Source organism: Yarrowia lipolytica, chromosome 1B (genome assembly GCF_001761485.1).
Source record: "Yarrowia lipolytica chromosome 1B, complete sequence".
Lineage (NCBI taxonomy): Eukaryota > Fungi > Ascomycota > Dipodascomycetes > Dipodascales > Yarrowia > Yarrowia lipolytica.
This window is the reverse complement of record NC_090771.1, coordinates 126328-152304: the sequence shown is the minus strand read 5'-3', so window position 1 is coordinate 152304 and position 25977 is coordinate 126328. Positions and strand designations below refer to the sequence as shown.

General features: G+C 48.0%; 14 protein-coding genes across 14 annotated transcripts; 9 read left to right on the top strand and 5 right to left on the bottom strand.

Annotated features, from left to right (window-relative positions):
- Positions 1-1177: 1177 nt before the first annotated feature.
- Positions 1178-2920, top strand: YALI1_B01511g (uncharacterized protein; the record flags this gene model as incomplete). Its single annotated transcript, XM_500363.3, has 1 exon — positions 1178-2920. The coding sequence occupies one exon, from the start codon at positions 1178-1180 to the stop codon at positions 2918-2920; it is 1743 nt and encodes a 580-aa protein (XP_500363.1).
- A 460-nt stretch (positions 2921-3380) lies between these two features.
- YALI1_B01485g (uncharacterized protein) lies at positions 3381-3720 on the bottom strand (the record flags this gene model as incomplete). Its single annotated transcript, XM_068281926.1, has 2 exons — positions 3381-3552; positions 3599-3720. 2 exons carry the CDS (start codon positions 3718-3720, stop codon positions 3381-3383), a joined length of 294 nt encoding a protein of 97 aa, XP_068138027.1.
- A 1352-nt stretch (positions 3721-5072) lies between these two features.
- On the bottom strand, positions 5073-5870 carry YALI1_B01464g (uncharacterized protein; the record flags this gene model as incomplete). Its single annotated transcript, XM_500362.3, has 1 exon — positions 5073-5870. One exon carries the CDS (start codon positions 5868-5870, stop codon positions 5073-5075), a length of 798 nt encoding a protein of 265 aa, XP_500362.1.
- A 3542-nt stretch (positions 5871-9412) lies between these two features.
- Positions 9413-10525, top strand: YALI1_B01428g (uncharacterized protein; the record flags this gene model as incomplete). Its single annotated transcript, XM_500361.3, has 1 exon — positions 9413-10525. The coding sequence occupies one exon, from the start codon at positions 9413-9415 to the stop codon at positions 10523-10525; it is 1113 nt and encodes a 370-aa protein (XP_500361.1).
- A 5894-nt stretch (positions 10526-16419) lies between these two features.
- Positions 16420-16782, top strand: YALI1_B01357g (uncharacterized protein; the record flags this gene model as incomplete). Its single annotated transcript, XM_068281925.1, has 2 exons — positions 16420-16467; positions 16516-16782. 2 exons carry the CDS (start codon positions 16420-16422, stop codon positions 16780-16782), a joined length of 315 nt encoding a protein of 104 aa, XP_068138026.1.
- Positions 16783-16793: 11 nt separating this feature from the next.
- Positions 16794-17065, bottom strand: YALI1_B01352g (uncharacterized protein; the record flags this gene model as incomplete). The annotated part of the gene is made up of 2 exons (XM_068281924.1): positions 16794-16923; positions 16980-17065. The coding sequence occupies 2 exons, from the start codon at positions 17063-17065 to the stop codon at positions 16794-16796; spliced, it is 216 nt and encodes a 71-aa protein (XP_068138025.1).
- A 506-nt stretch (positions 17066-17571) lies between these two features.
- YALI1_B01344g (uncharacterized protein) lies at positions 17572-17831 on the top strand (the record flags this gene model as incomplete). Its single annotated transcript, XM_068281923.1, has 2 exons — positions 17572-17759; positions 17816-17831. 2 exons carry the CDS (start codon positions 17572-17574, stop codon positions 17829-17831), a joined length of 204 nt encoding a protein of 67 aa, XP_068138024.1.
- Positions 17832-18732: 901 nt separating this feature from the next.
- YALI1_B01334g (uncharacterized protein) lies at positions 18733-19015 on the top strand (the record flags this gene model as incomplete). Its single annotated transcript, XM_068281922.1, has 2 exons — positions 18733-18845; positions 18892-19015. The coding sequence occupies 2 exons, from the start codon at positions 18733-18735 to the stop codon at positions 19013-19015; spliced, it is 237 nt and encodes a 78-aa protein (XP_068138023.1).
- Positions 19016-19343: 328 nt separating this feature from the next.
- YALI1_B01325g (uncharacterized protein) lies at positions 19344-19766 on the bottom strand (the record flags this gene model as incomplete). The annotated part of the gene is made up of 1 exon (XM_500352.3): positions 19344-19766. The coding sequence occupies one exon, from the start codon at positions 19764-19766 to the stop codon at positions 19344-19346; it is 423 nt and encodes a 140-aa protein (XP_500352.3).
- Positions 19767-20542: 776 nt separating this feature from the next.
- On the top strand, positions 20543-21568 carry YALI1_B01317g (uncharacterized protein; the record flags this gene model as incomplete). The annotated part of the gene is made up of 1 exon (XM_500353.3): positions 20543-21568. The coding sequence occupies one exon, from the start codon at positions 20543-20545 to the stop codon at positions 21566-21568; it is 1026 nt and encodes a 341-aa protein (XP_500353.3).
- A 1460-nt stretch (positions 21569-23028) lies between these two features.
- Positions 23029-23372, top strand: YALI1_B01292g (uncharacterized protein; the record flags this gene model as incomplete). The annotated part of the gene is made up of 2 exons (XM_068281921.1): positions 23029-23058; positions 23103-23372. The coding sequence occupies 2 exons, from the start codon at positions 23029-23031 to the stop codon at positions 23370-23372; spliced, it is 300 nt and encodes a 99-aa protein (XP_068138022.1).
- A 471-nt stretch (positions 23373-23843) lies between these two features.
- On the top strand, positions 23844-24347 carry YALI1_B01281g (uncharacterized protein; the record flags this gene model as incomplete). Its single annotated transcript, XM_068281920.1, has 2 exons — positions 23844-24103; positions 24146-24347. 2 exons carry the CDS (start codon positions 23844-23846, stop codon positions 24345-24347), a joined length of 462 nt encoding a protein of 153 aa, XP_068138021.1.
- Positions 24348-24468: 121 nt separating this feature from the next.
- YALI1_B01275g (uncharacterized protein) lies at positions 24469-24794 on the bottom strand (the record flags this gene model as incomplete). The annotated part of the gene is made up of 2 exons (XM_068281919.1): positions 24469-24632; positions 24677-24794. The coding sequence occupies 2 exons, from the start codon at positions 24792-24794 to the stop codon at positions 24469-24471; spliced, it is 282 nt and encodes a 93-aa protein (XP_068138020.1).
- Positions 24795-25415: 621 nt separating this feature from the next.
- On the top strand, positions 25416-25913 carry YALI1_B01268g (uncharacterized protein; the record flags this gene model as incomplete). The annotated part of the gene is made up of 1 exon (XM_068281918.1): positions 25416-25913. The coding sequence occupies one exon, from the start codon at positions 25416-25418 to the stop codon at positions 25911-25913; it is 498 nt and encodes a 165-aa protein (XP_068138019.1).
- Between the last annotated feature and the right edge of the window lie 64 nt (positions 25914-25977).

Sequence of the window (25977 nt, the reverse complement as noted above, 5' to 3'; positions counted from 1 at the left end):
CTCCAGCTGACAAAGACACATCTCCAGCTGACAAAGACACATCCACAGCTGACTAATGTCGCTACATTTGACCATCACCAGTCATAAGTCGTGATCTGAGCATCAGCAGCCACATACAGTAATATAAGCGGAGATGCGTATGTACAGTATGTACATGCTTGCACAGTATGTAATAAACAGCCGCATGAAAGGAGGTGTAGTCAAGTTTGCGAGTTTGAACAGTAAAGGAGTTTTAAAGATATCAATGGATTCCTGACGGTCTGCCGAATTCAATGCTACTTTCCGTTTTCTCCCCAGACCATTATTCGGCCTTCCAGGTGTCCCTCGGGGCTCCCCCACATTGTTTCTTTTTAACCTTTGGTCCTGCCACCGCAACTTAGTTAGGTCTGCGTTAATTACACACTATCGACGAGCTTCACCACACACACTGTTTGCAACCGTGACACAGAACCAGAGCACAGCGGCCCACGAGATACTTGCACGTGACTTCCAGAGACAGTCCTATACATCACGTGATATCCGATAGCGAATACGACACACGACGCACTTGGCGAGAAGAGTGAGTTACACAATAAGGAGGGGGCCCGAGTTACAAAGACGGAGCCGCTCCCCCGTCCCCCGTCACAGACACAAACGGGCAACGACGACGAAAAACAGAGATACTGACACATATAGACGAGTCACGTGACATTGACCAACCGACCGACCGACCGACCGACCGACCGACCGAGATTCATTTTTCCCGGGATTGTGACTCACGGGATTTATACAGTAGTGGAACAAGCAGACCAGAACGGCAGAAGCAAAGAACGGCGGAAACACAGCACGGTCAACGTTTGGGACGACAAGGCACGAGATTTAGAAAGAATACCGTGACATTGTCTGGACCTAGCCACTTTCTGGGCTTATTATTGAATCAGATCATTCCACCACCAAGATCTGACTACACTTTGACTTGTTTCGACTCTTCGACTTTTTTTCGACTTTTCGACTCTTCGACTCTTTTCATCTCTTTTCGATTCTTCGAAGCCCTTTCGACTCGTCACACAGATTTCTGGTTTCGGATTTTGACTCAATCAACTCGACCGACACCTGAGATTCTACAATTGTTGGCAGTGGACCTCTATTGACCAATTAACTACCCATTATCTAGCAACAGCTAGCTCACACTTGCATCATGGACGACTTTAACAAACTCACGCTCACCGAGAGCCACACACCCTCGCCCCACAGCCCCGCCACGTCCCGCATCAACTCCAACAACAACGCCAACGGCACCTCGCGTACCTCGTCACGGTCCCACCGCCCGTCGGCGGTGTTCCTGGGGGTTGCCAACGAAGACGGATTCGACTCACAGCCCGGCACCCCGTCGTCGTCGTCGTCTTACACTTCTTTTGATAGAGCCGGAGGAGGAGCAGCAGCAGCAGGAAATACCACTCCAGGCGGTCCGGCAACTGGCGCCCCGGGTACCCCCGGTTTAGGTGGCCCCCTGGGCCACAGCCAGGTCCACTTCAGTCTCGGCTCGCCGTCTCGTCCCGGATCAGTGGCGGGTTCTCGACCTGGCTCCCGCCCGGGCTCCAGGCCAGGCTCCATCGCCCCCCAGGAGACGCAAATCTCGCTCTTCCCTGAGGCAGACGCACACGACCCGTACGCACGACAGCACCGACCACCACAGGTGTCGCACCGCGACACTGATTCCATTGCGCCGCGGTTCCGGTTTGCGCGGAGCAGATCATCATCTCGGTCATCGCCGGACCGCCGGGTCAACACTGACGAGGCTTCCGGCAACTTTCACCGGTCCACGGGCTCCATGGCAGAGCTGAAGCGGTTCTTCAAGAAGAAGTCTTCCAAGCTAAAGCCCAAGAGCAAGAGGGCGGAGTCCAAGGAGGACATTCCTCGGAGTCGGCCGGTGTCCCAGTCGTCGCGAGCGACCCCGCCGGTCTCGCGCTCCTCTTCGCAGTCCAACATTGCGTCGATCGGGTTCGGAAAGTGGGGTAAACCGGGCCGGGTGCTCGGGTCCGGAGCCGGCGGGTCGGTCCGGTTGCTGCACCGCCAGAGCGATGGCAAGACGTTTGCGGTCAAGGAGTTCCGGCCCCGCCACCAGCATGAGTCTGAGCGCGAGTACTCTAAAAAGGTGACGGCTGAGTTCTGCATCGGCTCCACTCTCCACCATCCCAACATTGTGGAGACTCTGGACATCATCCAGGACGACGGCCGGTACTTTGAGGTGATGGAGTTTTGCCCGTACGACTTTTTTGCCATAGTCATGTCGGGAAAAATGAGCCAGGCGGAGGTTGCGTGCTGCTTCAAGCAGTTGCTGAGTGGCGTCACCTATCTGCATTCGATGGGTCTGGCGCACCGCGACCTCAAACTCGATAACTGCGTCGTTACCAAGGACGGTATTCTCAAGCTGATTGATTTCGGCTCTGCGTCGGTCTTCAAGTATCCGTTTGAGACCGGCATTGTCATGGCCCATGGAGTAGTTGGTTCGGACCCCTATCTCGCCCCCGAAGTGCTTTCGCAGACCAAGTATGATCCCACGCCGACAGACATCTGGTCGATCGCTGTGGTGTTCTGCTGCATGACGTTGCGGCGGTTCCCCTGGAAGGCTCCCAAGCTGACGGACAACTCGTTCAAGCTGTTTGTGTCGGAGCCGGAGGTGGACGAGACCGACAAGGCAACCAAGGGTCCGATGAGGCTGCTGAACCGGTTGCCGCGCGACTCGCGGCATATTATTGGCCGCATGTTGACGGTCGACCCCAAGAAGCGCGCGACGCTGGAGGAGATCTGGGCCGATCCGTGGGTCCAGAGTATCAGTATGTGCACATATGATGATGACGGACGGCTGGTCAAGGGGGTAGGGCATGAGCATACATTCGTGGAGGTGGAGGAGAGGGAGGAGCCGGAGACGAAGCCGTAGCTGCCACGCAGCCGTAGCAGTCATGAAACCGAAGAAAGATCCGGAAGAGGCGGGAAACGCTGAAAGATCTGAAGAAGCAGCAACCAATATCAACAAGGATACAAGAGATGCATCGAGTCTCTGGAGACTAGGGCCCAATCAGAGGTTGTACAGATGCAGAGGCTGCCTCCAAGTGCCATGCAATGCCTTTGGCGTCAGGCTTCGGTGCAGTTCTTTAACTGCCGCTGCCTTGAATGCCACGCTTCAATGTATGTAGCTAATGTATTATTTAAGTAATTGAGGTCACGTGTGATGTTCCATCTCCTCGTTTCGAAACTGTCGTTAGTCGTCTTCTCATATTCTATGAAATTTTAAAGCTCTTTCTACAGCTACAAAAATGATATCATTGTTATCAGGAGCTGTGAATTTCAGGTTTTTTTGCTTTTTTTTTATTATTTTTTTTCTGTCGAAAACTCACCCCCTATCCCGACAATTTCAGAGCCGCACGGTTGTATCGAGGTAGAAAGGAAGCTCCCTGAAATATACAGGTGTGGGCAAATTGAGCTGCAGTTTTTGAACGGTGGTTGCTGGGTGTGTCGGGAGATCGCGTGGGGAGGCTTCGTGTGCTGAGGCTATGGTGAAGTTGAAGTAACCTTGGTAATGCCAGGATTATGGCGTAAATGGAGTTGAAAGCAGTACCAAAAGATAATCGTCAATCTCCTGGGACCAACACTGCTGATTTGGTCTGGTGGACCGTTCCATTCAGTCACCAGGCGTAATGCTGGTGTAGGATGTGTCACCATCTCCCATGAAGCTACCATTAGGAACGGTAGCACTCACTGGAGTCAGTGCACTGACAGATGATCTAGCCGTGAACTATGAGGCAGCTGTCGTTGCACTTGGGGGTAGTGCAGGACACATCATTTGTAAAATGATATCTGCTTCATGTCAGCAAGATTACCATTTTACAAATGATGTGTCCGTGTAGTAAACACTAGGTGGGGCTCACGGACCAGCAGATGAGTCATCCCATCACCTGCCACATCACATGGGCATAAAACATGGACTCTAACAAGGGGCCTCTTAGTCTGTGGCACGGGTTTGTCTCAGTATCAACCAGTGTCAAATCCGAAAGCCCAGCGTGTACCGTTTCCGAAATGTCCGTGTAAGTACTTCTGTATCTAACCTGCAATTGCGGCGTCAACTCTCTGTTCGAATAGTACTCACTGGATATCTCTGTGCTATTCTGAGTCTTTGGGCAGCGCGTGTCACAAACCATCCAAACAGGTTTGGGCTCTGTGTCATTATCCGAAAATCCCTGATTGCCATGTCATCAAGTCGTTATCAACCCTGGCCATGTTTGTCGATGACGTAACATTGATGGCCACAATGGTGGTGTGACAACAATCGATATGTGCAGTTCTCATCCAGGTCTGTGAGAATCTGTATTGATCTCTTTCTCGTTGGTACCTTCTTCCGAGGTTCTCTGTGTCATATTCAGTCATCATCGGTCAACTGTCACGTCATCAACATCTCTGTGCGGTATCGTACTCACTGGGTATCTGTGTCGGTCCGCGTTTATGTCTGGCACTGGTATCTTTGTGTCTGGGTCTCGGTCTGTGTTCTGTGTCTGTCTGTGACTGTTTCTTGTCTGGTCTTCCTCCCCATCTCCATCCCCGTCTCCGTCTGAACCAAAAGTGATGATCAAGAGGAATGGTTGTTATTATAGGTGACGTCAGAAATATATATATCGCCAAAAAAGGTGGTGAGACCGCACTGTCACTCTGTAAAATAGAACTACAAGTAGCCGAATAATGGTCCTACGTGACCCCAAATGGTATCATTGTGTAGAGCTCGTCGAGGAGAAGATTTCTAGACCCGCATTCGCAATATTGCCATTGTGCTGACTAGCTTTTGAGGGGAGATTGTTTTTGTTTTTGTTTTTATTTTATTTTATTTTATTTTATTTTATTTTTTTTTTCCTTTTATTCCCACTTCTCTGAAACACTCAATAATACATTTATTACATAAAAATACAACCGTTAATAAGCAGCTGACCACTGCAAAGGGCTGAAATCGCCAAAATCCAGTCTGGCCGTCAAAAACGGGAAAGGAGGGTTTTAATCACTCGGAGCAAACAGAAGCACACTCGCTCGATTCTTCGCTACCTCGCCTACTCCTTTCGCTTCTTCTCCTTCTTGGCCTTCTTGTCCTTCTTATCCTTCTTGTCCTTCTTGTCCTTCTTCTTGACCTCCTCCTTGACCTCGGGCTCGACGCCCTCCTCGACATCCTCGACATCCTCAACGTCCTCGACGGCGTCGGCAAACTCCTCGTCGGCCACTTCGGCAACGGCGGCGGCAGCAACCAGCTCAGCAGCCGCAGCAGGGTTCTTGGAGGCCATGTACTGCTCCTTGCGCAGATGGTACTCAGCCAGCTTCTCCTGGTACTTGACCTTGTAAGGCTCCTTGGCCTCCTCGGGCAGCAGCGACCACAGACGCGCCACCTCGTTGGCCATGTCGACATTGATGAGCGGGGGCAGGCCCTGCTTCTCTCGCTCGGCCCGGATGACGGCCCGCTGCTGGGTAGAGAACGCCAGGAACACAGTCATGGGCTTCTTGGGCATGAGAGGGTCGACCTCTCGCTTGCGCTTCTTTCGGCCGGTGGGCGTGAGCTCCTCCTCGACCGCGCGCCCGCCAAACAGCGAGTTGTTGGTGCCCAGAAACGCGCCCTTTTCGGGCAGTGCCTCGAGACTCAGCTCCTTGAGCGCCTCGATCTGCTCGTCACTGAGGTTCTGCAGCTTGCCGATGATAGTGGCAAATTCGGCGTGGAAGTCCCGGATGGCCCACGACGCGTTCTGCGCCGCCAGCTCCAGCGTCTTGGTCGCGGCGATCACCTGGTCTCGCTTGCCTTTGAGCTGGCCCAGCTGCGAGTCTTCCAGGTCAACGTTGAGGTTGTTTCTTCGTTTAACCATTGTGATTGGTGTCGAAACTGTGATGGTGGCACGGGTGGTGTGTTTTGACGGCACGAGTTATGTGAATGGGAGACACGGGTGGTGCAAACGGGTGACACGGGTCAATGTATCGGGTGACACGAGTAAATGTATTGGGTGGCACGAGTAATGTAACCGGTGGCACTGACAATATGGCGAGAGTCACAAATGCGGTGCAAGTCTCTGAGTTCGATTTGGCCCAAGATTCAACGTGTTTTTGCGTCGCGTCGTTGGTGTCGATGGTGTAAGTAGAAGGGTCAACCGACAACTGGGAGGGGCCACTAAAAACAGAGTTGTACTCCAGGAATGTAAACTATAGTTAGACTGGGCCAATTGGGAGGCCCCTGTGAACTTTATTTTGGGGGGGTGTAAACAATGTCAAAGACAGGAATTGGGGAAATTCGAAATAAATCAAGCCGATTTTCGAAGAACATTTTTGATTATGTGGTATTTTTCCTGCCATTTTATTTCCCTTACTTTTTATTTTTTATTAATTTTTTTTCGCAATTTAGAATATTTTAAATTGCATTTTGTCTCTCTGTATGGTGCTGTAGAATAACCGCGATGGGGGACGGAGGGGGAAATGCTGGAAAAATGGGGAGAATAGCAGCTACTTGTATTTGTAGCTCGGGGAGAGCCTAATCCTGTGAATTCAGATTAATTGAGAATTTTGCAACTTTCAAATTCGAATTCTGACCAATATTGAAGGCCCTAGGCACGGTCAAAGTTTTCTTGAAGAAAAACAGTATATAATCTAGAAAAATTCATTAAAATCGAGGGAAATGCCCAATCAGGGGGGATGTCACGTGAAATCACGTGCTCAAACTTTTCAGCGTATCACCAAAATTGTTCTCACGTGATACTTTTTCCCCGTGACGCGTGACATTGACAATTGTCAACAAAAACTCGTCACGTCAAAACACGCACTTCAAGTAAAGGGGCAAGTCAAGTAATTTGCCTACTTGTAGTATCTATAACGCATGGAAATGTGAATATGACGGAGGCATCCATTGGAAAACGGAGAGTTTGGTGATCCCGGGCCATCGAATGATATATATAACATGACGGCAGCTGTTTATATTTATACAGCTTATTCTACGATTCTGGGCCAACTAATCCTATCTAAATGAGAAGCGTTTGAAATAGATACAAATGTGTCCAAAGGACACGGAAGAACTTGTCTGCCATTGTCTGCCATTGAGAGGGATATCGTTCGAATCTAGACGTTGAGTAGAATCCAATGATATGCTAATTGGATAGATGGGAATGCCCATACTCGCGATAGATACGGATCTAGGGAATGCACGAATGCATAATGGAGAGGATATAGCCTGAGGACGACACAGAATATTGGGTGTCATGTGAACCTGATGGTTTGTTATTTTATCGATCATTGAAGGCGGATATCGTGACTCTGTGGGCGTACAAGCACCAGTACTTGTACTCTTGTGATCGTTAAATCAATGGAGTATAGGTTCGACATTTATCTTGAATTTTATCCCAACATGAAAAGCTTCGAAAGTGGTAAAAAGTGGTCGAAATTAGGCCCAAATGGAATATATTGAATCAAATGGATTGACCCCTTCCATTGATACTATTTAATATTCTCTAGCTCATATATTATCATCAATTAACGAAACATTTCTGTCCAGTTCTGAGCCGCCATATGTTTTTACTCTTTTCTCTATGGATTATCGTCACGTGACTCACAAATAGTCGTAATCTGAAAGAGAACCAAAGACACACCAACACAGAGTTGTTTTTCAGTGTATAGATTCCTCAATACCTCTACAGAAGATGTTCCGAAAATCTCACTTACATTTATTATATTTTGTTGAGATTTAGTTAAGAAATAAGTTTAGGTAGGAACACCAAAAGATTATAAAAAAATAAAGAGATATTCAAACACTGACCATCGGATAAAAAATTTACATTAAACAAACTGCACTGCATATAATATTACAACTGTGAGATATCCTTTTTGTGTCTAGGGAAATAAATTTTCAATATCGCGATATTTCACAACGTTGACATTTGTTGAGATTTTTTATATTCGATTTTACTTGTCCCGATCTCGTCTAAACTTTAAGGTTAAGATATTTCACTTTTAATCACGTCAGTTCGCACCCCCAACTCGCCGCCATTAAATCAATAGTCGTAGGTTCGAGTCCCAGAAAGAGCAATTTATCAAACAGTCATGACACATATCGTTAGTCTCGCCCTCTGACCACCAAGTGTTACGGTCGCCGTTACACTTCTCATCCAGAAAAGACACCACGCCTTCCACAGCAACTCCACCTCACCCGACTTGCAAATAAGATTCCGACTTGATCCGGCTCGACTTCCCGATTCGGGTCTTTCGGACAACCCTAAGCCTGGATTTCTTGCCCTTGCCCTGATGTTCCGGAGACCGGGTGGAGCCTTGATAAAAAAAAAGTAAAAAAACTCATAAATAAAATAGACAGAATAAATTATTTTGTGAATACCTGAGTCAGCGATATATACTATCTCATGCTGGTGGGATTTCCACCTATCCAAATGTATCTTAATCTGATTACATCATCAAAAGGGGCTCCATGATTCGTCCAAGTGCAATTTGTAAATTAAATGTCGCGAAAAAACTTTGACAGACCAAGTCGACTAATATTCTTGCTTGATTTATATAAATAATGTCAAGAATGTTCAAAACCTGATCAATTTTATTTTTTTTTCAATTTTTTTTTGTGTCAACTCTCTTTTCCATAATTTTTCCTACATCAGTCCTAATTGTGGCTGCTCTACACGTGGAGAAATGGTTGGATCTAGTGGAAAATCAATTCTGGAGCGATGAAGCGAATGGATACAAAATTTCGCAGGCGATTACAACAACACGGCACATTTCGGGGCAGCCCAAATTTCTCTGGATTTTTTCTGAATTGTTCAGATTTGTCCGCCGTAATTTTGATTATTCAGCACAAATCCGAGAAAAATGATTTCGCCTGAAAATGCCCAGAAAAGAGCGGGAAAAAATCGTCCAAAATCAAACTTGGCCTAAAACAGCCAATTGAACAGTCTGAGAACTACCTATATCTATTCCAACCGACGTCCACCATGTTACCACAATATCTTCCTTGGCACGTGTCTTTTGGGAAGGTCTTGTCGGATCCTGTCAGAGTTAGAACCTGAGAAATTCCAGATGGGTCAATACCAACACGACAAGAGCCCCTACTGGGCGATCTCAACCCGTGCCGATCAACCCAGTTGCTGCCAAAACCCACCCTCGCCAACTCCAGTAGTACCACACAAGATGTTCAGATTCCCCACACCTTGCGCACTCCAGATGCACATGCACCCTACCTGCACGCCAAACCCTAAACGACACAAGCTCACACTGCATAAAAAAGTTGTCTGTCAAAAAATATCACACCTTACCACCAACTTCACCTCAACCACATCCCCATTCTCTCCCCCCTTTAAACTGACAAATATACCCTTTGTGTAGGAGTATATTTGCCGTTTAGCTGTCTGCCGCCATAGCCTCCAACATGCGATCTGCCACCATTTTTTCGGGCTCGTCTCACCCGAAACTGGTGGAGCGAATTTGCGCCAACTTGGCGATTGAGCCCTCTAACGTCGACCTGGCCAAGTTCAAGAACGGCGAGACCTCCGTGACGATTCGAGACAGTGTGCGAGAGAAGGACGTCTATGTGGTTCAGAGCGGATGCGGTCACGTCAACGACAATTTCATCGAGCTGCTGATCATGATCTCAGCCTGCAAGACGGCCAGTGCCAAGAAGGTGACCGCGGTTATGCCTCTGTTTCCTTACTCACGACAACCCGATGTGCCCTACACCAAGGCTATTGTGCCTCCCGGCGGCAAAACCGGCGGCAAGGACTCCGACTCGACCACCGACCTGGCCAACGCCAGCGGCAAGCCCCGTCAGAGCGGATTCTTCAAGGACTACAATACCGGATACAAGCAGTGGGTTGCCCAGAGCGGTACCCTCATTGCTTCACTGCTGACCTGCGCTGGCGCCGACCATATCATCACCATGGACCTGCACGACCCCCAGTTCCAGGGATTTTTCGACATCCCCGTCGACAACCTGTATGGCAAGCCTCTTCTTCAGCACTACATTTCCACCCAGATTCCAAACTACCAGGACGCGGTAATTGTGTCGCCTGACGCCGGCGGCGCTAAGCGGGCCACCGCCATTGCCGACGGACTCTGTATGGACTTTGCGCTGATCCACAAGGAGAGACGCCCTACCAAAATCTCCGGCGACCATATTGCCGGCAAGCATAACGCCACCACCATGCTGGTTGGTGATGTGAGCGGCAGAGTGGCCATTTTGATCGACGATCTCCTCGATACTTCCAACACAATCACCCGCGCGGCCAAGCTGCTCAAGGACCAGGGCGCCGTCAAGGTATATGCCCTCATCACGCACGGCGTCTTTTCAGGCGACGCGGTGGAGAAGATCAAGAAGAGCGAAATCGACAAGATTGTAACCACGAATTCCACGCCCCAGGACCAGCATGCCGTCGAACTAGGCGAGAAGCTGGACGTGATTGACATTTCCAGAGTTTTTGCCGAGGCGATCCGACGAATTCATAATGGAGAGAGTGTCAGCATGCTGTTTGATCACGTGAGCTAACAAACGGAACAGAATGAGCGACAAGCAAGACGAGTGAAGCGAGTCTGGTGAGAGAGCGGACATGTACCAAGCATTTGAGCAAGCTCAACTGTTGCGTGGCTACTCTTCTCACTCGGTCTCTTGATCTCATACAACCTCAAAACTAGAAATTAAGAAATGCATAAGAAACGAGTGTAGCCAGAGTCTGTAGACTGACTGCGTCTAGATTGTTGGTGACATGGACAAGGAGGTGGTAGGTCATGACACTGACTGTGTGTAGATGTTTCGAATCGACTGGTTTCTGCCTTGGGATGAGCAGGCATGAGACCATAGCAGGGGGCCATGATAAGGAGCAGCAACGGCAACTGGTACCGTTATATGAAACTTCACCAGACACTACATAGGCACTTGACTGTCTCAAACGGAGGCTGGCCAAATATGAAGTTGCAGACTTAGCAAGAGCACGTGCAGACGCTCAGTCTACAAACCGGGTGAGCAGGGCGTCGCAGACTAGTTGTTGGCTGGTGGACAGTTGTGCTCAGTGGATGCGCAGACACAAACTACGACATTTACTCCACTTCCTCTGTGGGTTCATGACGAAGGTATTACTTCCACAATGGAGACCGTACGGAGTCCGCGGCATAGAATCTTTGGTGTTGTACTGTGGAGAACAGAGGCAAGACTCGGTCTGACCACGAGAAGGAGGCTGAAAATTTCAAGAGTGTATGGAACTTCGGTGCGTGGTTGTCCAGTCAGTGTCCATGTGGTTCAAGTCTCTGTCCAAAGAGTGATGTGGCTTCACTTACTGTGCCTCTAACACATGACATGCCACTGAGCGTCTGTTAGTGTTGGAGTGACATTTGTCTCTGCTTCTGTGAATGACATCTGTCACTGCTTGAATGTCTCGTCTGATGACGTGGTGAGAACATCTTTGCTGACTGTGGTATGTAGCCACGATTGAGTCACTGGTCTTGGTGTTGGCGGTATCATCTTGTATCTGGTATTTGTGTTCGTGACGTGACAACTGTGCCCGGGTTTGGCATCTGTTTTAGTGGCCTGGCAACCTGTGTCTTGATCTTTCGGATCCCTGTGCCAGTGGTATGTCCTTATCCGTCCTGGAGTCTCATTCTAAATCAGTAATGGGGCTGTACCATGATTGTGTTGCTCACCACATCTGCTCTCTTCCCCGTCGCCCGTCTGCGTACAAGTGATGGTCTAGAAGAGACGGAGAATTATCGCACAAAAAGAGACAAAAAGGAGACAAAAGGAGACAAAATCAAGGTACCCGCTTCCATGCAAGGTACCCGCTTCCATGCAAGATACCCGCTTCCATGCAAGATACCCGCTCTACTTTAGACAATGTCAACACAGTGTGATCAAACAAATGACTCCAACAGAATACCTTAAAGTAATTGAATTTGGAAACAAAACACACAGCCACACTCACGCGAATCCGGGCTCTCTGCTGGTACCACTTTGGTTGTAATTGCAACACTTTGATTTTCCAAAATACCCCAAAAGGACCAATTCGGCCGTTTCTTCGACATAATACTAAACAAAAACGTCCGTGAGACCAACTTCAACGCCAAATATGGCACAAAATGCACAATTGAAGTCGTTCCAAACGCTGCTCGAAGCTTTTGAAAATACTCGTTATAAATTTAAGGTAGCGTATCCGAACCTTAAATCTAACATTTATGCAACCTTAAATATTGGAAAGATGTTGAAAATCTGGAAATAGCCACACACCGGCGATAAAACAGCGATAGCTTTCGGAAGTTTTTTGTCGGTTTAAAGGGATCAATTTACCGTGTTTTAGATGTATTTCTGACTGTGATATTGTTAAAAAGTTGACAAGAGTACATACAGTAGCAACATCTCTATCAGTACATCTCCCTGAGTACGACTAGTAACAATAGAGAGAAACAAAGAAGTCAGATATACTCCTATGCTTTCGAGAATGTCAGCCAAATTCTCGAAAATGTGGTCTTTTCGGTCCGTGCTGAAATACACTCAATCACCCTGGAAACCACCAAGATCTGGTCATGTACCCAAGGGACTTGGATTTCATTTGTTCGTGTGACCTGGTAGGGGCTTTGAGAAGGGCTGATTCGATTTGATTCTGTTGTTTTTTTCCCCCTTTTTTTCCCTGTTTTTTTTTCCATGTTTTTTCCTGTTTTTTTCCCTTGTATTTATTTAATGTTCTATTTATTTATATTTTTATATATAATAATAATTTTTTATTTTTCATTTGATATCATTAAATGGTTGAAAGTGCTCAAATCCTCTTCAGATTTTGCACAGTGAGTAAATTGGAGTCGGAGAAAACGATAATATATACAAAAATCGATTTTGAACAACATTGAGTAACTTTGAACTGCTCCATGTTGCTTGATAATTTCGAAGAGATAAGTTGAAAAAAAACAGCCTACACTGTAGTACTAACTAGGGTTGAATTTCCATGCGATGATGACTCATAAGTCCTTTCGAGGATTTGATTAAGAATGACCAAGATATGTGATACATCTTCCCCAGATCACTGGCTTACTATTATGTATGAATGAGACGACCTTGAGATTATGTAATGTCGATACTGACGAGGTACCCGAAACTATTTAGTTTCCAGATTCGGTCGTAGGAGTTAACTCGGTTTGTAAGGGACTCCTATGGATGATAGACCGTTCTCCAGAAGGTACACGGGGTTATTTCCCATTTTCGTCGACATGAAAGACATTTCTGAGGACGATGGAAGAGGGACTGCAAGAATAAACAAGATGTACTATTGTAAAAACCGGATCAAGCAGTTCGAACAGTACTTAGGCTCTCTCTTCTCTCGTGTCCCATGGGGGGCTCAACGATATGTACTGTTTCTCTATAGTACGTTTTATATTGAGGGAAACACACAAGAATTTTTATTGTGTGTACTTCTGGCTATCTGGAATCTGGTAGATGAAGGAAGACTTTGAGCTGAACCAAGGATCTCTGGGATTATTTGGAAGAGAGTTGTTTGTTGGATATTCAGAGGGAAAACTGGGAGCCTGGATGTACAGTCAGGATATGATCGATATATACAAGACACGTTTACTGCGAATGAAGACGTCATATTATACATAAATTGAACTGACAACGGAGTCACAATAGGAAGCCTCGTATGTACAGAAACTATGGTAGATATTTATGGAGCTTGTATATTTATGGAGGCTTGTCAATCTACACTGAATTATCAAGTATGTTGGTAGACAGACCTACGTACTGGCACAACTACAAAGTATGTGAGTAGAGCTGAATTATCAATACAAGTATTGTAAAACACATTAATTTGTAGACTTCTTGGGATATGTTATATCACATGACCATCAACAACTACCACCAGTTATTGTACCACATGCTATATTTTGATACACCCTCCAACGTGCTCAGACCTACTGTCTTCATTACATCAATGAAGGTGAAATGCCTTCAGAGGTGATCAGAGTATATTGAAGTTGTTTTGGTACCGATTTATCAGCAGTTACGGAGTTTGTAGATTTTCAATGTTTTATTTTACTAAATTTACTGATTTAATCAACAAATATAATTAAAATTAAAAGTATAAATAAAAGTATTAATTAATAAACTAAAAATCCAACTAAAATTAATGGGATCACTAAAAGAATTAAGATGTAACTGAAACTCTTTAGTGAAGCTCTTTACTTGGTAATACATCTGTTGGTAATACATTACGTCACTTTTTCCTCCATCTCCCCCATCTATATAAGCATGTTCCTCCCCGCCCCAAACCTATCTTCTCATTCCTCTCTTTTTTTCTTCTTTCCGAGATCGAGATCGTCGCGTGAATTGCCCTAACCGAACGCGGTTTCGTGTCTCTCTTTCGGGCTTACAAGTCACACAGACACTCTCGTTCAGTTTCAAGTCACTCGGACTGTGAACGTCTTGCTCGTCTGTCGGGATACCAGGTAGTTTGTCGGATACCAGCCCGGGTGTCATCAGTCAGTCCATGTGTCATCAGTCAGCCCATGTGTCATCAGCCAGCTCGCCAGTTGTCAAGTGACACAACACTTCCACGGACTCTACGGTTATACACTGTGAACCGCAGAGGCAGAGGCAGTGTGTGAGGCTGATCGAGGAGGTTGGAGGGTTGACACATAAAGCCAGCCTATAGAGTCAGCGATCCGAGTCCTGTGATCATGTTGGCTAATCGACCGAGGCTAGACTGTGTCAAGATTTTTGCAATTGTGATACCACAGACAATACCTGGGTCTGGTGGAAGTTGTGAGTGGCAAGTCTGGGTAGTTCCCTAGTTTAGGACTAGAGCAGACCCTGGGACTAGGACAGAATCTGGGACTAGGTCCCGATGGAGCCAGTGCCCAATGAACTTGGTGACTGACAGAGATCGGTCACTGCCAACTCCTAATTGCCTTGTTTACTTTGTCTGTATTCGGCTGATGGCTAGTCTCTCTACAAGAGTGACCCAGAATGGAGCTGTCCACTGGTAATTGGTCCCCTCCTTGCGGGTCCCCGATCGAATTGCAGATTCAACTTTGGAATTGTGGCGTGGGAGCGTGGCACACCATTGATACAGATACCTGACCAGATTCTGGCCAGGTCTAAGGCTATCCCAGAGAGCACCCTGTTCACCAAGGACTTGCCGGGACTTGCGCCTCAGATACTGTCTTGAGGCCTGTGATATGACTTGACATCTTCCGACCCAAATGCGATCACTGTCTGGAATTTAATTGTTCTTGTCGACAACCGCGAGTGACGTTTTGACTGGCTCAAGATGTTGTTGATCACCAATGGCGCCATGTAGTTACAGACTCTCTTGCCGATGGGTTTCTACAGCCTCTGGACACCCCCAGAGAGTACGATGACAACCAGCTAGGCTGTGTAAAGCACGTTGTTTCTACCTGGCCATGCGCAGACATTGACTCACCATCGGGCTTTGGCGAAGTTGAGATTAACGACCTAGGTGCCGTTCTCCTGTATGGAAAGTCAATGTCTATAGAATTATGTCTCATTCTGTCTCATTCTGTCTCACGGTAATGCGACAGGATGCAAGTGTGGTCAGTGCTCGTACAAGTGTCTACTACAGAACAAGTATTATGATAAATGCTTGTAAAGTGGTAATACAACGAGTGGAAGCGTATAGACGGTGACAACACGGACAACACGATCTCCAGCGCTGTGACTTGATTCTCAAGAGCATGTGTCTTTTCCAATCATGTCTCGAGGAGTACAGCTGGAGCCACACCTCCTCATCTCATCTCGAATCGACGGTAGTGGTATTGGTGAACTAAGAGTACAGTATGTACATACGGCACTTCTACGAACACGGCACTACTACGGTATGACCCTTATACGGAAAGTTCTCTCAGTCTCGCTCACCACAGACAGTAGAGCTTAAGAGAGCTGGGGCAGGTGGATATGGCCTGATTTTTCCTCAGCTACTCTTTGGTGAACTCCGTGGAGAAGCGCAAATGGCTCTACAAGTGGTTGCTGGACCCGTGGTTTGGCTGCTTGTTAGTCATTCTTATGAACAAGTCTGGCGGTCACTTTGGCGCCCTCGAGCTTGTCGTGGGTCCAGCCGGCACAGCCCTAACTCTTTCTCGACGATCACTTTTGTCCCTTTCCGTCATTTACACTCTTATGATAACTGGTTACTGACTAATTGTGTGGTAGTGGATGGACCCCTCACGTTACTTTTTCGAGGAGAAGGAGTGAATTTCCACAGGAGGCTGAACTCTGCCCTTGAGTCGAGAGAGGAGTTGAGCGGGGGGTTGTGGAGTTGAGCGGAGCCGGGGATGTGGAGTGGAGTCATAAGAAGTGTCTTCCACGCCTACTCCATCACCTTCTCCACCGCCCATCTGCCGCCTATCTCCCGCCCACGTCCCGTCTGTCTTGCACCGCCGATCTCCATGCACAATCGTTCCCTGACATATGGCTACACTGTGTGCGCCGGCTGGGTTTGGCTGTAGGTTTATGTTTGTCAAAAGCAAAGCGCTGCGCTGCAGTCGAACCGAATTGGCTCAATTCTACGGCGGTTTCATTGCCGTCAATTGAACTCTGAGTCACATGTCAAGGCGGTTGATTTGCTCTTTTCTGGAGTGCGTGCAGCGCAGACCATCTGGATCTTCCGTTCTCATGATGTCACCATACAGCCACCAAGACAAGAGACAATGGGATTGATAAGAGAGACATGGTCAATGGGAGTGGCGGGTGATGCAGAATTGTGGATCAGAGTCGTGAGATGGATCGGGATTCAAAAGTGTAGTTGTTGACTACATCTCGTTCAATTGTGTCGGGTTTTCAACACGTTCCGTTCCATGGTCACTGTTGGAATTGCTTTTTTGTTGTTGTTTTTTTTTTTTTTTTTGTTTGGCGGACTTCGGACTATGGACTTCCGAGAAGGACGCTTTGGGCTCTACAATGCTTGCACTTGGAACGTCCTAAGCCGTCTCCTTCCCTGCTCATTCACCCTTCCCTTCTCCTTCTGTGTAACGTGGTAGCACGGCACAAGCCGATCCCCCACTGTCGATCGTGCTGATCCCCCACCACGCCCATTTACGTGGATCCAGGTTTGTTCTGACAGCTAGAAGTCACCCGTATGGTTCCGGCAGACTTGGATTTCGACTGTCTCACCTGAGAGGGGACCGAGTTGCAACTTTCCGGTGCCGCGACTTCCATGTGGGGTGCAGGGTCGGTTCGAGTCCTGTCGCGTGGAAAAAGCACTTGCTTTTGGCGGTCGGAAATCCGTTGCCTTTTCCGTATGCTTTGGCTGAGTTAACTTTTCCCTATTTCCCGTGCGCTCCGTCGATCCCTCAGATCGGCGCCAATCTGCGCTGTGAAGATCTTTCCCTAGACGGATTTCCATGTAGATCTGTCGATCAAGGGATGCTTTTAATGTTGGGTTTGAGAGTGTAGTTATCTAGGAATGGCTCTTAATTAGGAAAAATGAGACTTTCTGGTTTTTATTATTCTGTAATTTGATACCACTTTTTATGACAATTTGTTCAACTATAAAACTCGGTTTTTTCTTGTAATTTTTTTAATTTTTTTTTTTGTTTTACATGTACTTCCCCGTTTTACCAAATCCAGCAGATTGCACAACTACTCAGGAAATTGGATTTAGCAGCCATGAGCGGCACCCTTGCGATCAGCACAAACGTCTAAACGTCGCCACGGACACGAGAAGAACACGCCAATTACTTGGATGGAGGCGTTGGGCGGTGGAGCGAATTTGGGCTGAAAAAATATCGTAAAATAGATGGCTTGGTTTTGACAAGTTTAGAATGTTTGTGGATATGGGGGGAGGGGGGAAGCGATTTGAGTCATTTTTGTGTCATTTATGTGGTTATTTTTATCGCCATAGTATTTCCGTTGATTTTTCTAGATTTCTTTATATATATTTTTTCAGTATCAGGATCACCTTTGATGCCAACTTCTGACGTATTTTACAAAGGTTAATTTGGTTCAGAGCAACCCATTGGAAGTGGGTTTTTCTTTTTCTTTTTTTTTCTCGAGGATGCCCCCAACGTCATTTCATTTTTTTTAAGAGAAAATCAAGAGAACAAGTTGAATATGAGATGCTGGTATTTTTTCCGCCGATTTTTGTGATTTTTTCTATTTTTTACTGAGTTTTCCAATTTCCCCAACTTGCTCGATTTTTTTTGCCCTGCTTGAGAGACATGTCTGGAAAAGTTTGACGATCTGCCGATCATGGGGCCATTTCGACTTGACCAGTGAATTTGCAACGCCGTAAGAAACCGCCGACCGCCTACAGCCCGCCAACATCACCAATATTCACCATTCTACAGACGGTCAAACAGCAGGACCGATTTTCCCGCAGTTTCCGCTGAGTTTGGAAATCCCACACAACTCGACAAAATCAACTCCAAATCGATCCGCAACTTGTCCATCCGCTTGCTTACCTTATGAAGGATCGTCGGGATTTGCTCTTCCTGTTTTCGGCTCGGTTCCTGATCTTCGAATGTGATAACCACACATACATACAGACGAAAATGTGGAGAAGACGAATACCGCGGTAAAAATGCACAAATCAGACCCCCCCAGACCATTAGACATCTGCCCAGAGTCGTCTTATGTTTCTCCACGGACCTCAGCTTCCCCTCATTGGTCTTATATCCGCATTGGTTGCTACGGAAAAAAAATTTGAGGTAAGGGCAAAAAAACAAGACCTAGACGCAAACGCATGTACCTAAACCCTGAGTATGGCAATCAGGCACGCCGGAGAGGGATGTCAGTGTACCCGTACAGTAGCTGAGTGTTTGATGTCGTTGGCGTGTTTGGACCCACTTGCTAGAGCTGATATCTGGCGGCGGATGTTTTACAGGTTATGACTTATGAGCGGGGCTCGAGCATCAGATTAGGACTATGAAGTTGCGGGCCCGAAATGAGAGGTTCCGAGCGCCAACGACCACGTTCATTACGGCGCCCGTTACGACCTCGTTACGACCCTCGTTAAACTGCGTACATTCCAGATTTTCAGGTTGATCGACAGATCAACAGACAACATCCTTCAAGACAACCGCTGATCCCCGACGATCTCTCGCTCGCCGATCGCCCCTTTGGGATGCAGAGTAGTCAGCAGTGAACCACAGCCCACGGCGTCGCTAATGTGTAGCCCACCACAGGGCGGATGGTGGGCGCGAACCCACGACATGCTTATGTAATGGCCGTTACATGGCCAATGTAGTCCGCAACATGGCTGATGTGGCCCCACTTCAGTAATGCCCCCTGACATGGCTCATGCCACGGACCGATATGACCCATGTCATGGCCTAGTCACTCCTCGTGTCTCGCCTCATCTGCATCCATCCCCTCACCCGCTTGCCCTCCTGAGGACCCCCCCCACCCGCTCAAAACCATACCGCCTGTAGAAACCAATGGCCCGCTCATTCATGAGAAAAACAGTCAACATGATCGGACGACCACAAGCCCTAGCCTCGTCTATCACAACCCTCATGAGCTCCTTACCCACACCGTGACCCTGGCGACCCTTGGCCACCTGAAGCTCATACAGATATACCACCTCCACGTCGTCTTCAACCGTATGCATGAACGAGACGAATCCTAGCATCTCTCCATTTTCGCGAGCCACGTGATACGCCAGCTCCTCGTCCTCCATCTCGTCAATCTTGTCAACCCTATTCCACCCCATCCCCGAACCCTCGTACATTCCCTTCATGTTTTTGCGCACCAATTTGTACAAATCGGCGGTGTAGGGTTCTGGAGATATCTTCATGGTATCACGTGCGGAGGAGCGTGTAATGCAGACACCAATATTGCCAAAGTATAGAACCAATAGCAAATGCCCTAACCCATATCCTAAATAAGAAAGACCCCAACCCCATATTTCCCAGCGGGGCAAAAATTCCCCTGACCCTGAATATCTCCAATCCGTGACTCAAAACCCAGACCTTGCCCCGCCCCTGCCCTGACCCAGCCCGGACGCTACCCTAACCCAAGGGTGACCCCCAACCATCCAGGGTTCCACCCTACCCTGACCCTGAATCTAAACAGAAACCTTGACACGAACCTTGTGTCAAACTCAAACCAGAACTCTCCAGAGGACCTCTTTTTGAAACCTAAAGCGTAAACCTAATAAAACGAAAAGCAAACATGGCCGCTGTGAAAAGTCAAGCAAAACCTACACCCCAAAGTTTGTGTTTTGGTGGGCGAGAGAGAGGTCTCAAGTCGGCCGGCAACCACGACCAACTCGATCTGTAGACGGCACATGTGCACCTTTTAAGCCCACTCGCCCCCTTTTTTTTTTTTTTGTGCGAAACGAACAGCCGACGATTTGCCCACCTCTTGTTGTCAACCTCGCTAATCCGTGGTTGCACCCCTGACTGTAAACCGTAACTCTATATTCAAACCTTGGCACAAACACATTCAGGTACCATGAGATATATAAGACTGTGTCTGCCGTGAGAGACAGCAGCTAGACACACATCTTGCCATCTCTCCCTCCTTCCACCGCCACCCGCACCCCAAGCCTCCCCAAAGCCACATCTCACAATGCTAGCTCTGCAAGACCGACAACCCTACTACTCCGGCTCTGCTGGCCAGCCCCGATCGGACTACTCGTACAACCTGGTGCCCAAGGATCGAGAGTCTGTCATCGGCGCCGCCCAGGTGCCTGCTCAGGCACCTGTGGCCGCCCACGAGTACCAGCAGGATAACTACTACTACTCCAGCCGGCCCCAGAGCAAAAGCCTCAACTCCAGCGCCCCTTCCACCAACCACTCGTCTCCCCAGCATTCCCAGGTCAACACCTCTCCGTCGTTGCCTTCCATCTACGACCCCAACGGGCCCGTCGCTGCTGCCTACTACTCGGGGCCCAACTCCGGAGTCAACTCTGCAAACCACTCTGCTGTCCACAGCCAGGCCCACTCGGCGGTCCACAGCCAGGTTCCCAGCCAGGTTCCTAGCCAGGTGCCCTCGCAGGTGCCCTCACAGGCCCCCAGCCAGGCCGGCTCCGCACCCATGAGCCCCAACAGACTGCCCATGCCCGTGCGAAACTCGCCTCCTCAGTACCAGTCGCCCACCGCCAACAACCCTTACGCCGTGGGCGTGGGATCGGGCCAGCTCCTCAACCAGCCCTTCAACCAGCCCATGACTCAGCAGCAGCTCCAGATGCAGCAGCTCCAGCTCCAGCAGCAGCAGATCCAGCAGATCCAGCAGCTCCAGCAGCAGCAGGTGCAGCAGCAACAATTCCAGGCGCAGGCGGCCCAACAGAACCAAGCGCAGTACTACGGCCAGCAGGTGCCGCAGCAGATGATGCAGATGGGCTACCAGCAGCAGATGCACCCGCACTCGCATCTGATGAACCAGTTTTCGTCCAAGCGCCAGTTCCGCACCCTCAAGAAGCACGTCTGCACCGTCTGCGGCAAGCGGTTCACCCGGCCGTCGTCGCTGCAGACCCACACCTACTCTCACACCGGCGAGAAGCCCTTCCGATGCGAGTTTTCTGGCTGTGGGCGCCAGTTTTCCGTCGTCTCCAATCTTCGACGACACCAGAAGATCCACTCTCCTCGAGAATAGACCTATCCTCAGACAGACTTGTCGGCCATGTCCGACGGCCACGTCCGGCAGCGACCGTCCGACGACGCATTTATTTATTTGTACAGTAATGACTAACTAATTGAACAAACCTGTAGACAAGTGCAAGTAGCGTACAGTACTGTGATCATGAACAAACGACCAACTGGAACCTGGAAATTGGACATGGCTAAATGAGCGATCTGGTGGACAAGACGGGAGCTGGAACAGCCCTGTTCGATAGCCCTGTCGGACAGCCCTGCTGCTTTCGGCGTTGGAGTACAGCGGGAGTTAGCGCAAGTTGGTAGGACGTGGGGAGTCGGTGCGCCCACTGACTGGGATTGCTCCCACAGCCCATCACAAGTGGACTTGGAGTGGAGTGCTGGAGCTGTGCAGGAGATCTGTGATGCAGCTGGTGGATACACCGGAATGTCGTGTAATTGACCCATTGAACTGTCTGTGTCAAGGAAGCCCAGCAGTTCCTCTCCAGGTAAAGATCTGTGGAACTATGTGTTAGTATCTCAACTGGAATGCAACCATCGACAAGAAACTGTGCTCACAACACTACCGAGGTGGCAACTGGGAAGAGTCCTGTTTGTTTTATCGTCTGTGTTTGTGTCGTCTGTGTTTGCGTCGTCTGTGTGCTATGAAGAAGAGAGAGAAAAAGCGGACTTTGGCGATTATATAAGACAAAAACGAACCTCAATACAGTGCAAATCGATCGGTCAAATTAGACCATACAGCATGAACATCATAGACCCAAGGTGGTGACCGTCAGAAGACAAAAAAATATCTGATGCTGATTAACCCAAAGAGCCAAAGAGACGCCAGAAAACTACCCAAACCTCACCTCGAGTCACGTGATGAAGAAGGGTACAGTGGGAAAGCCCAGATTCAGATGTGTATATAGTCATGTGACAGACCCTCGCCGAAGTTGGTCCAAAATGCATCCGTGTGCGGCTCATTAATTATTCAGACTTACATAGCCACACAGTAATGTTCAGAGAATCACACAAGTCCACACAACTCGACGAAAACAGTCACCGAGAGGACAAAATCCACACAAAATTGAAGCTCTCGATCCATGGTTTCCGTTGCATCTTTCAAATTTGTTCCATTTCCGCCATGTCTCTGGCAAAAGTTGTGCTTGTCAGTTTTGTTTGCCCTCGGACGATGATTTGGAACTATTCGAAAGCAGTGAAAAGTGGTCAGAATCAGTTGAAATTTGGACGGGACCTTCTTTGGAAGTCGTATAATGTGCTTCCCTAATTTCGGCTCATTCAGACCACTTCTCTGAACCCTTCTTACACCACCACATACACCACCACCCAAACAAGTCATATTATTGCACCAACGATTGCCGATCACGATCTACAGACCCTTGTATGTGACGCTGGCTCGATAATATCTCCTTCGTATCTGAGATCGGCGTGGAGTCAATTCCACCAGACGGGAAGAGGACAATGGGTCAGGGTCAGAAGAGGAGCCCCGGGGTCTCGGGGTCTAATCACGTGCCACCACGTGACCGTCACCCGAGTCACATGACCGATCCCGCCGGTTTAAATTCCCTCCATGCGCAATCACATGGGACTATATTCGAACGCAGAACACACATACATGGACTACTGCTGACACCCCTGTAAACGTTGCTGGCGGGAAGTCTAGCGGGATCAACGGCACTAGCAGAAGCAACAGAGAGGCACAGAGAGTTCTCTGGCTCTTTCTTTGGGCCGGCAGATTGGATTTTGAATTATTGGTGATTTTTCCCAGCTTTTCCTCCGACTTATCTCCATCAATTCTCAAATAATTCCAGAAAAATACCCCGGGATTTCCGGACTAATCAAACGCCCCCCAAAGGACCGAAAAAACAACTCTCGAACCTGCGTCTTCGCTCCCTGCACTAGCACGATGACTCTGGGGTCTACCAAAGACGTTATTTTGTTTTTTTCCGGCGTTTTTCAGTTAAAATTACCCCTTGCTTTATGTAAGCAAAAAATGAGCGAAAATAGGACAAAAAAATAAAAATAACTAAATAAACAATAAATATAAAAAAACCAAAAAAAATCTAAAAAAATCTAGAAACTCAGACTAGCCGCCACGATGATCTTCACCAAAAACACCCCTGCCAACAACATTTAGCCAACCAAAAAAGAAGTTCCAAAAACCGCAGTATTATAATTTTCCACCACGCGTCCCTATGTACGCGTCACAAGCACACCCTGGAGACCCTGTACAGCCCTGAAACGCCACGTGAAAGAGATGAAAGTCTTTGCTGGAGATGTGTAAGTCTGAATCAGCAATCTGTGGACCCCCACGTGGGCGCCAAACGTCACACTCACGTGATAGACGCACCGAACAGGAGGACGGTTTTCATGCCGGTCAAATCAACACAGAATCACAGGAAATGTTCCAATCAAGGATCAAAGATCAGATCCCAACTCGCAACCCTCAGAATATCCCGCCGATATATCTCGAATTGTCACGTGACGTCGGAAAACGACGTTATTTCCGAAAACGAAATATCGGTCATGGAAAATTGTCTCAATGTCGACAAATAATGATCCCATGGAAATGAAACAGACACCATTGTAATCCCCTGACTTCAGCGGATATCCTGGTACAACCCACGTGGCCACAAGTTCTGCTCAAACAATTCTTTAGCCCAACGTCCGTCTCATATAGCCACGACGCTCCAAAAACAGCTCAAACAAGAGCTAAAAAGCACCATAGCAATCTAGTCGGTGCGATGAGAGCCGCGTCGCTATGTTCATCCATCACGTGACCTGCCATGGTCACTTTTGGGGCCAGGTTTCTTGAAAAAATGCCGCCGGTATCGCAAATCACGTGGTATCACCAAAAGAGAGATATTTTCCAAATCACATGACATGAACGAGTTACCATTATCAGTAACGTGACGGTTCCGTTCTTGGCACTCCATCTACCAGCATTTTTCTTGTTTGCTCCATTTGTAGCCAATAAAGGCGGATCAAAAACAGGCGGGCGGGACTCGTAATCTCCATTAGGTCATCTCGTTTCCCTTTTGGGTCCAGAGATCGTCGTGTCGATCCTTTTGTCGATCATTATGAGGTGTGTAGGAAGAATCATTTTAACCAGCTGAATATTCGAGATGGCGACATGAGAGGACATTCAGAATGATCCTGGTGAGTGTGAGAAAATGATGGAAGTTATCTGAAGACAGTACGACAACTCTGGAACAAACTAGACGCATTTCTGTGCTGGGGAAAATGTTGGCAGTGTGGCAGAAATGGCAGAGATGGCAGAAATGGCAGAAAATCGAGGCGGACGATTTTCAACACCACCGATGGATTCTTCGGGGGCGGGTATCATGTGATTAAATGGTCGCTTGGTGGTTTTTCTTCTCTGTCCTCTGTCATTATGGCGTTGTGTTGATATTGGAGGGTTGGGGGATGGATGGTCATTATTTTGGTGGGGTGGGTACAGGTTATGAGTGAGTGTTATTGGGGAAAAATGTCAGAAACGAATTTTGCAACAAGGGTGATTACTATGAGCAAGAAGAGAAACTCGACACTGTGTTTGAAATTTTGATATCTGTTTTTTCCGTCAATATTCTTGAGCCGTTTTTTCCCATATGACCATCCTCAATATTCCAACTTGAATCCAAGTGTGTTTTCACTGAGATGATAAGTTCTACCGATCTTAAAACTCCGCGGATTTATCATTAGCCAGCACACTCTACAATGATACTACTACTCCAATACCGGTACCATTCGATTCCCCATGCCGAGACGATTCTCCAGATACCACTCCTTTCCCTATTTTTTTTCTTTCGGCGCCGAAAAAAACCCGTTCCCACATTTCCACGTGACTCATGCACTCCACATGCAATGCAGACCTGCAGGCGACCAGTCAACTCGAGCCATCAAACCCGAGCCATCAAACCGGCCATCAAACCGAGCATCACCGACTGTCAACCGACCAATCAAGTCTTGGCATGCACATGCACTACACCTTGTGCAGAGTGGGGAAAACGCCGCATCGCGCTATATCTCCAAGCGCCACATTAGCTTTTAGCGAGATGATCGGCAACGGTGATCGGCCCTCCCGAGACAGATCTTCTGTGATCTGCGATGGGGGTGTCAGAATGCCTCCAGAAAACGGCGTCGTACGGTTAGAAGATCCATGTCGCGACCATCACAGTGGCAATGTTGCAGGTATCCCGGTTGCTATATTGCGGTTGCTGCCAAAGTTTTGGGTTTTGATAATTTCACGTGCAAAAATTGATATTTCCAGCCAGAAAACGCTACAGACAAGATATCGAAGATCTGAAAATTGCAATGGAGCCACCAGAGCCCAGGCTATCACGTGATGCAAAAAACCTTCCCCGGAGACCCTCGGGACACCGACAACGGTCTTCCTCTCATTCGTCTGGA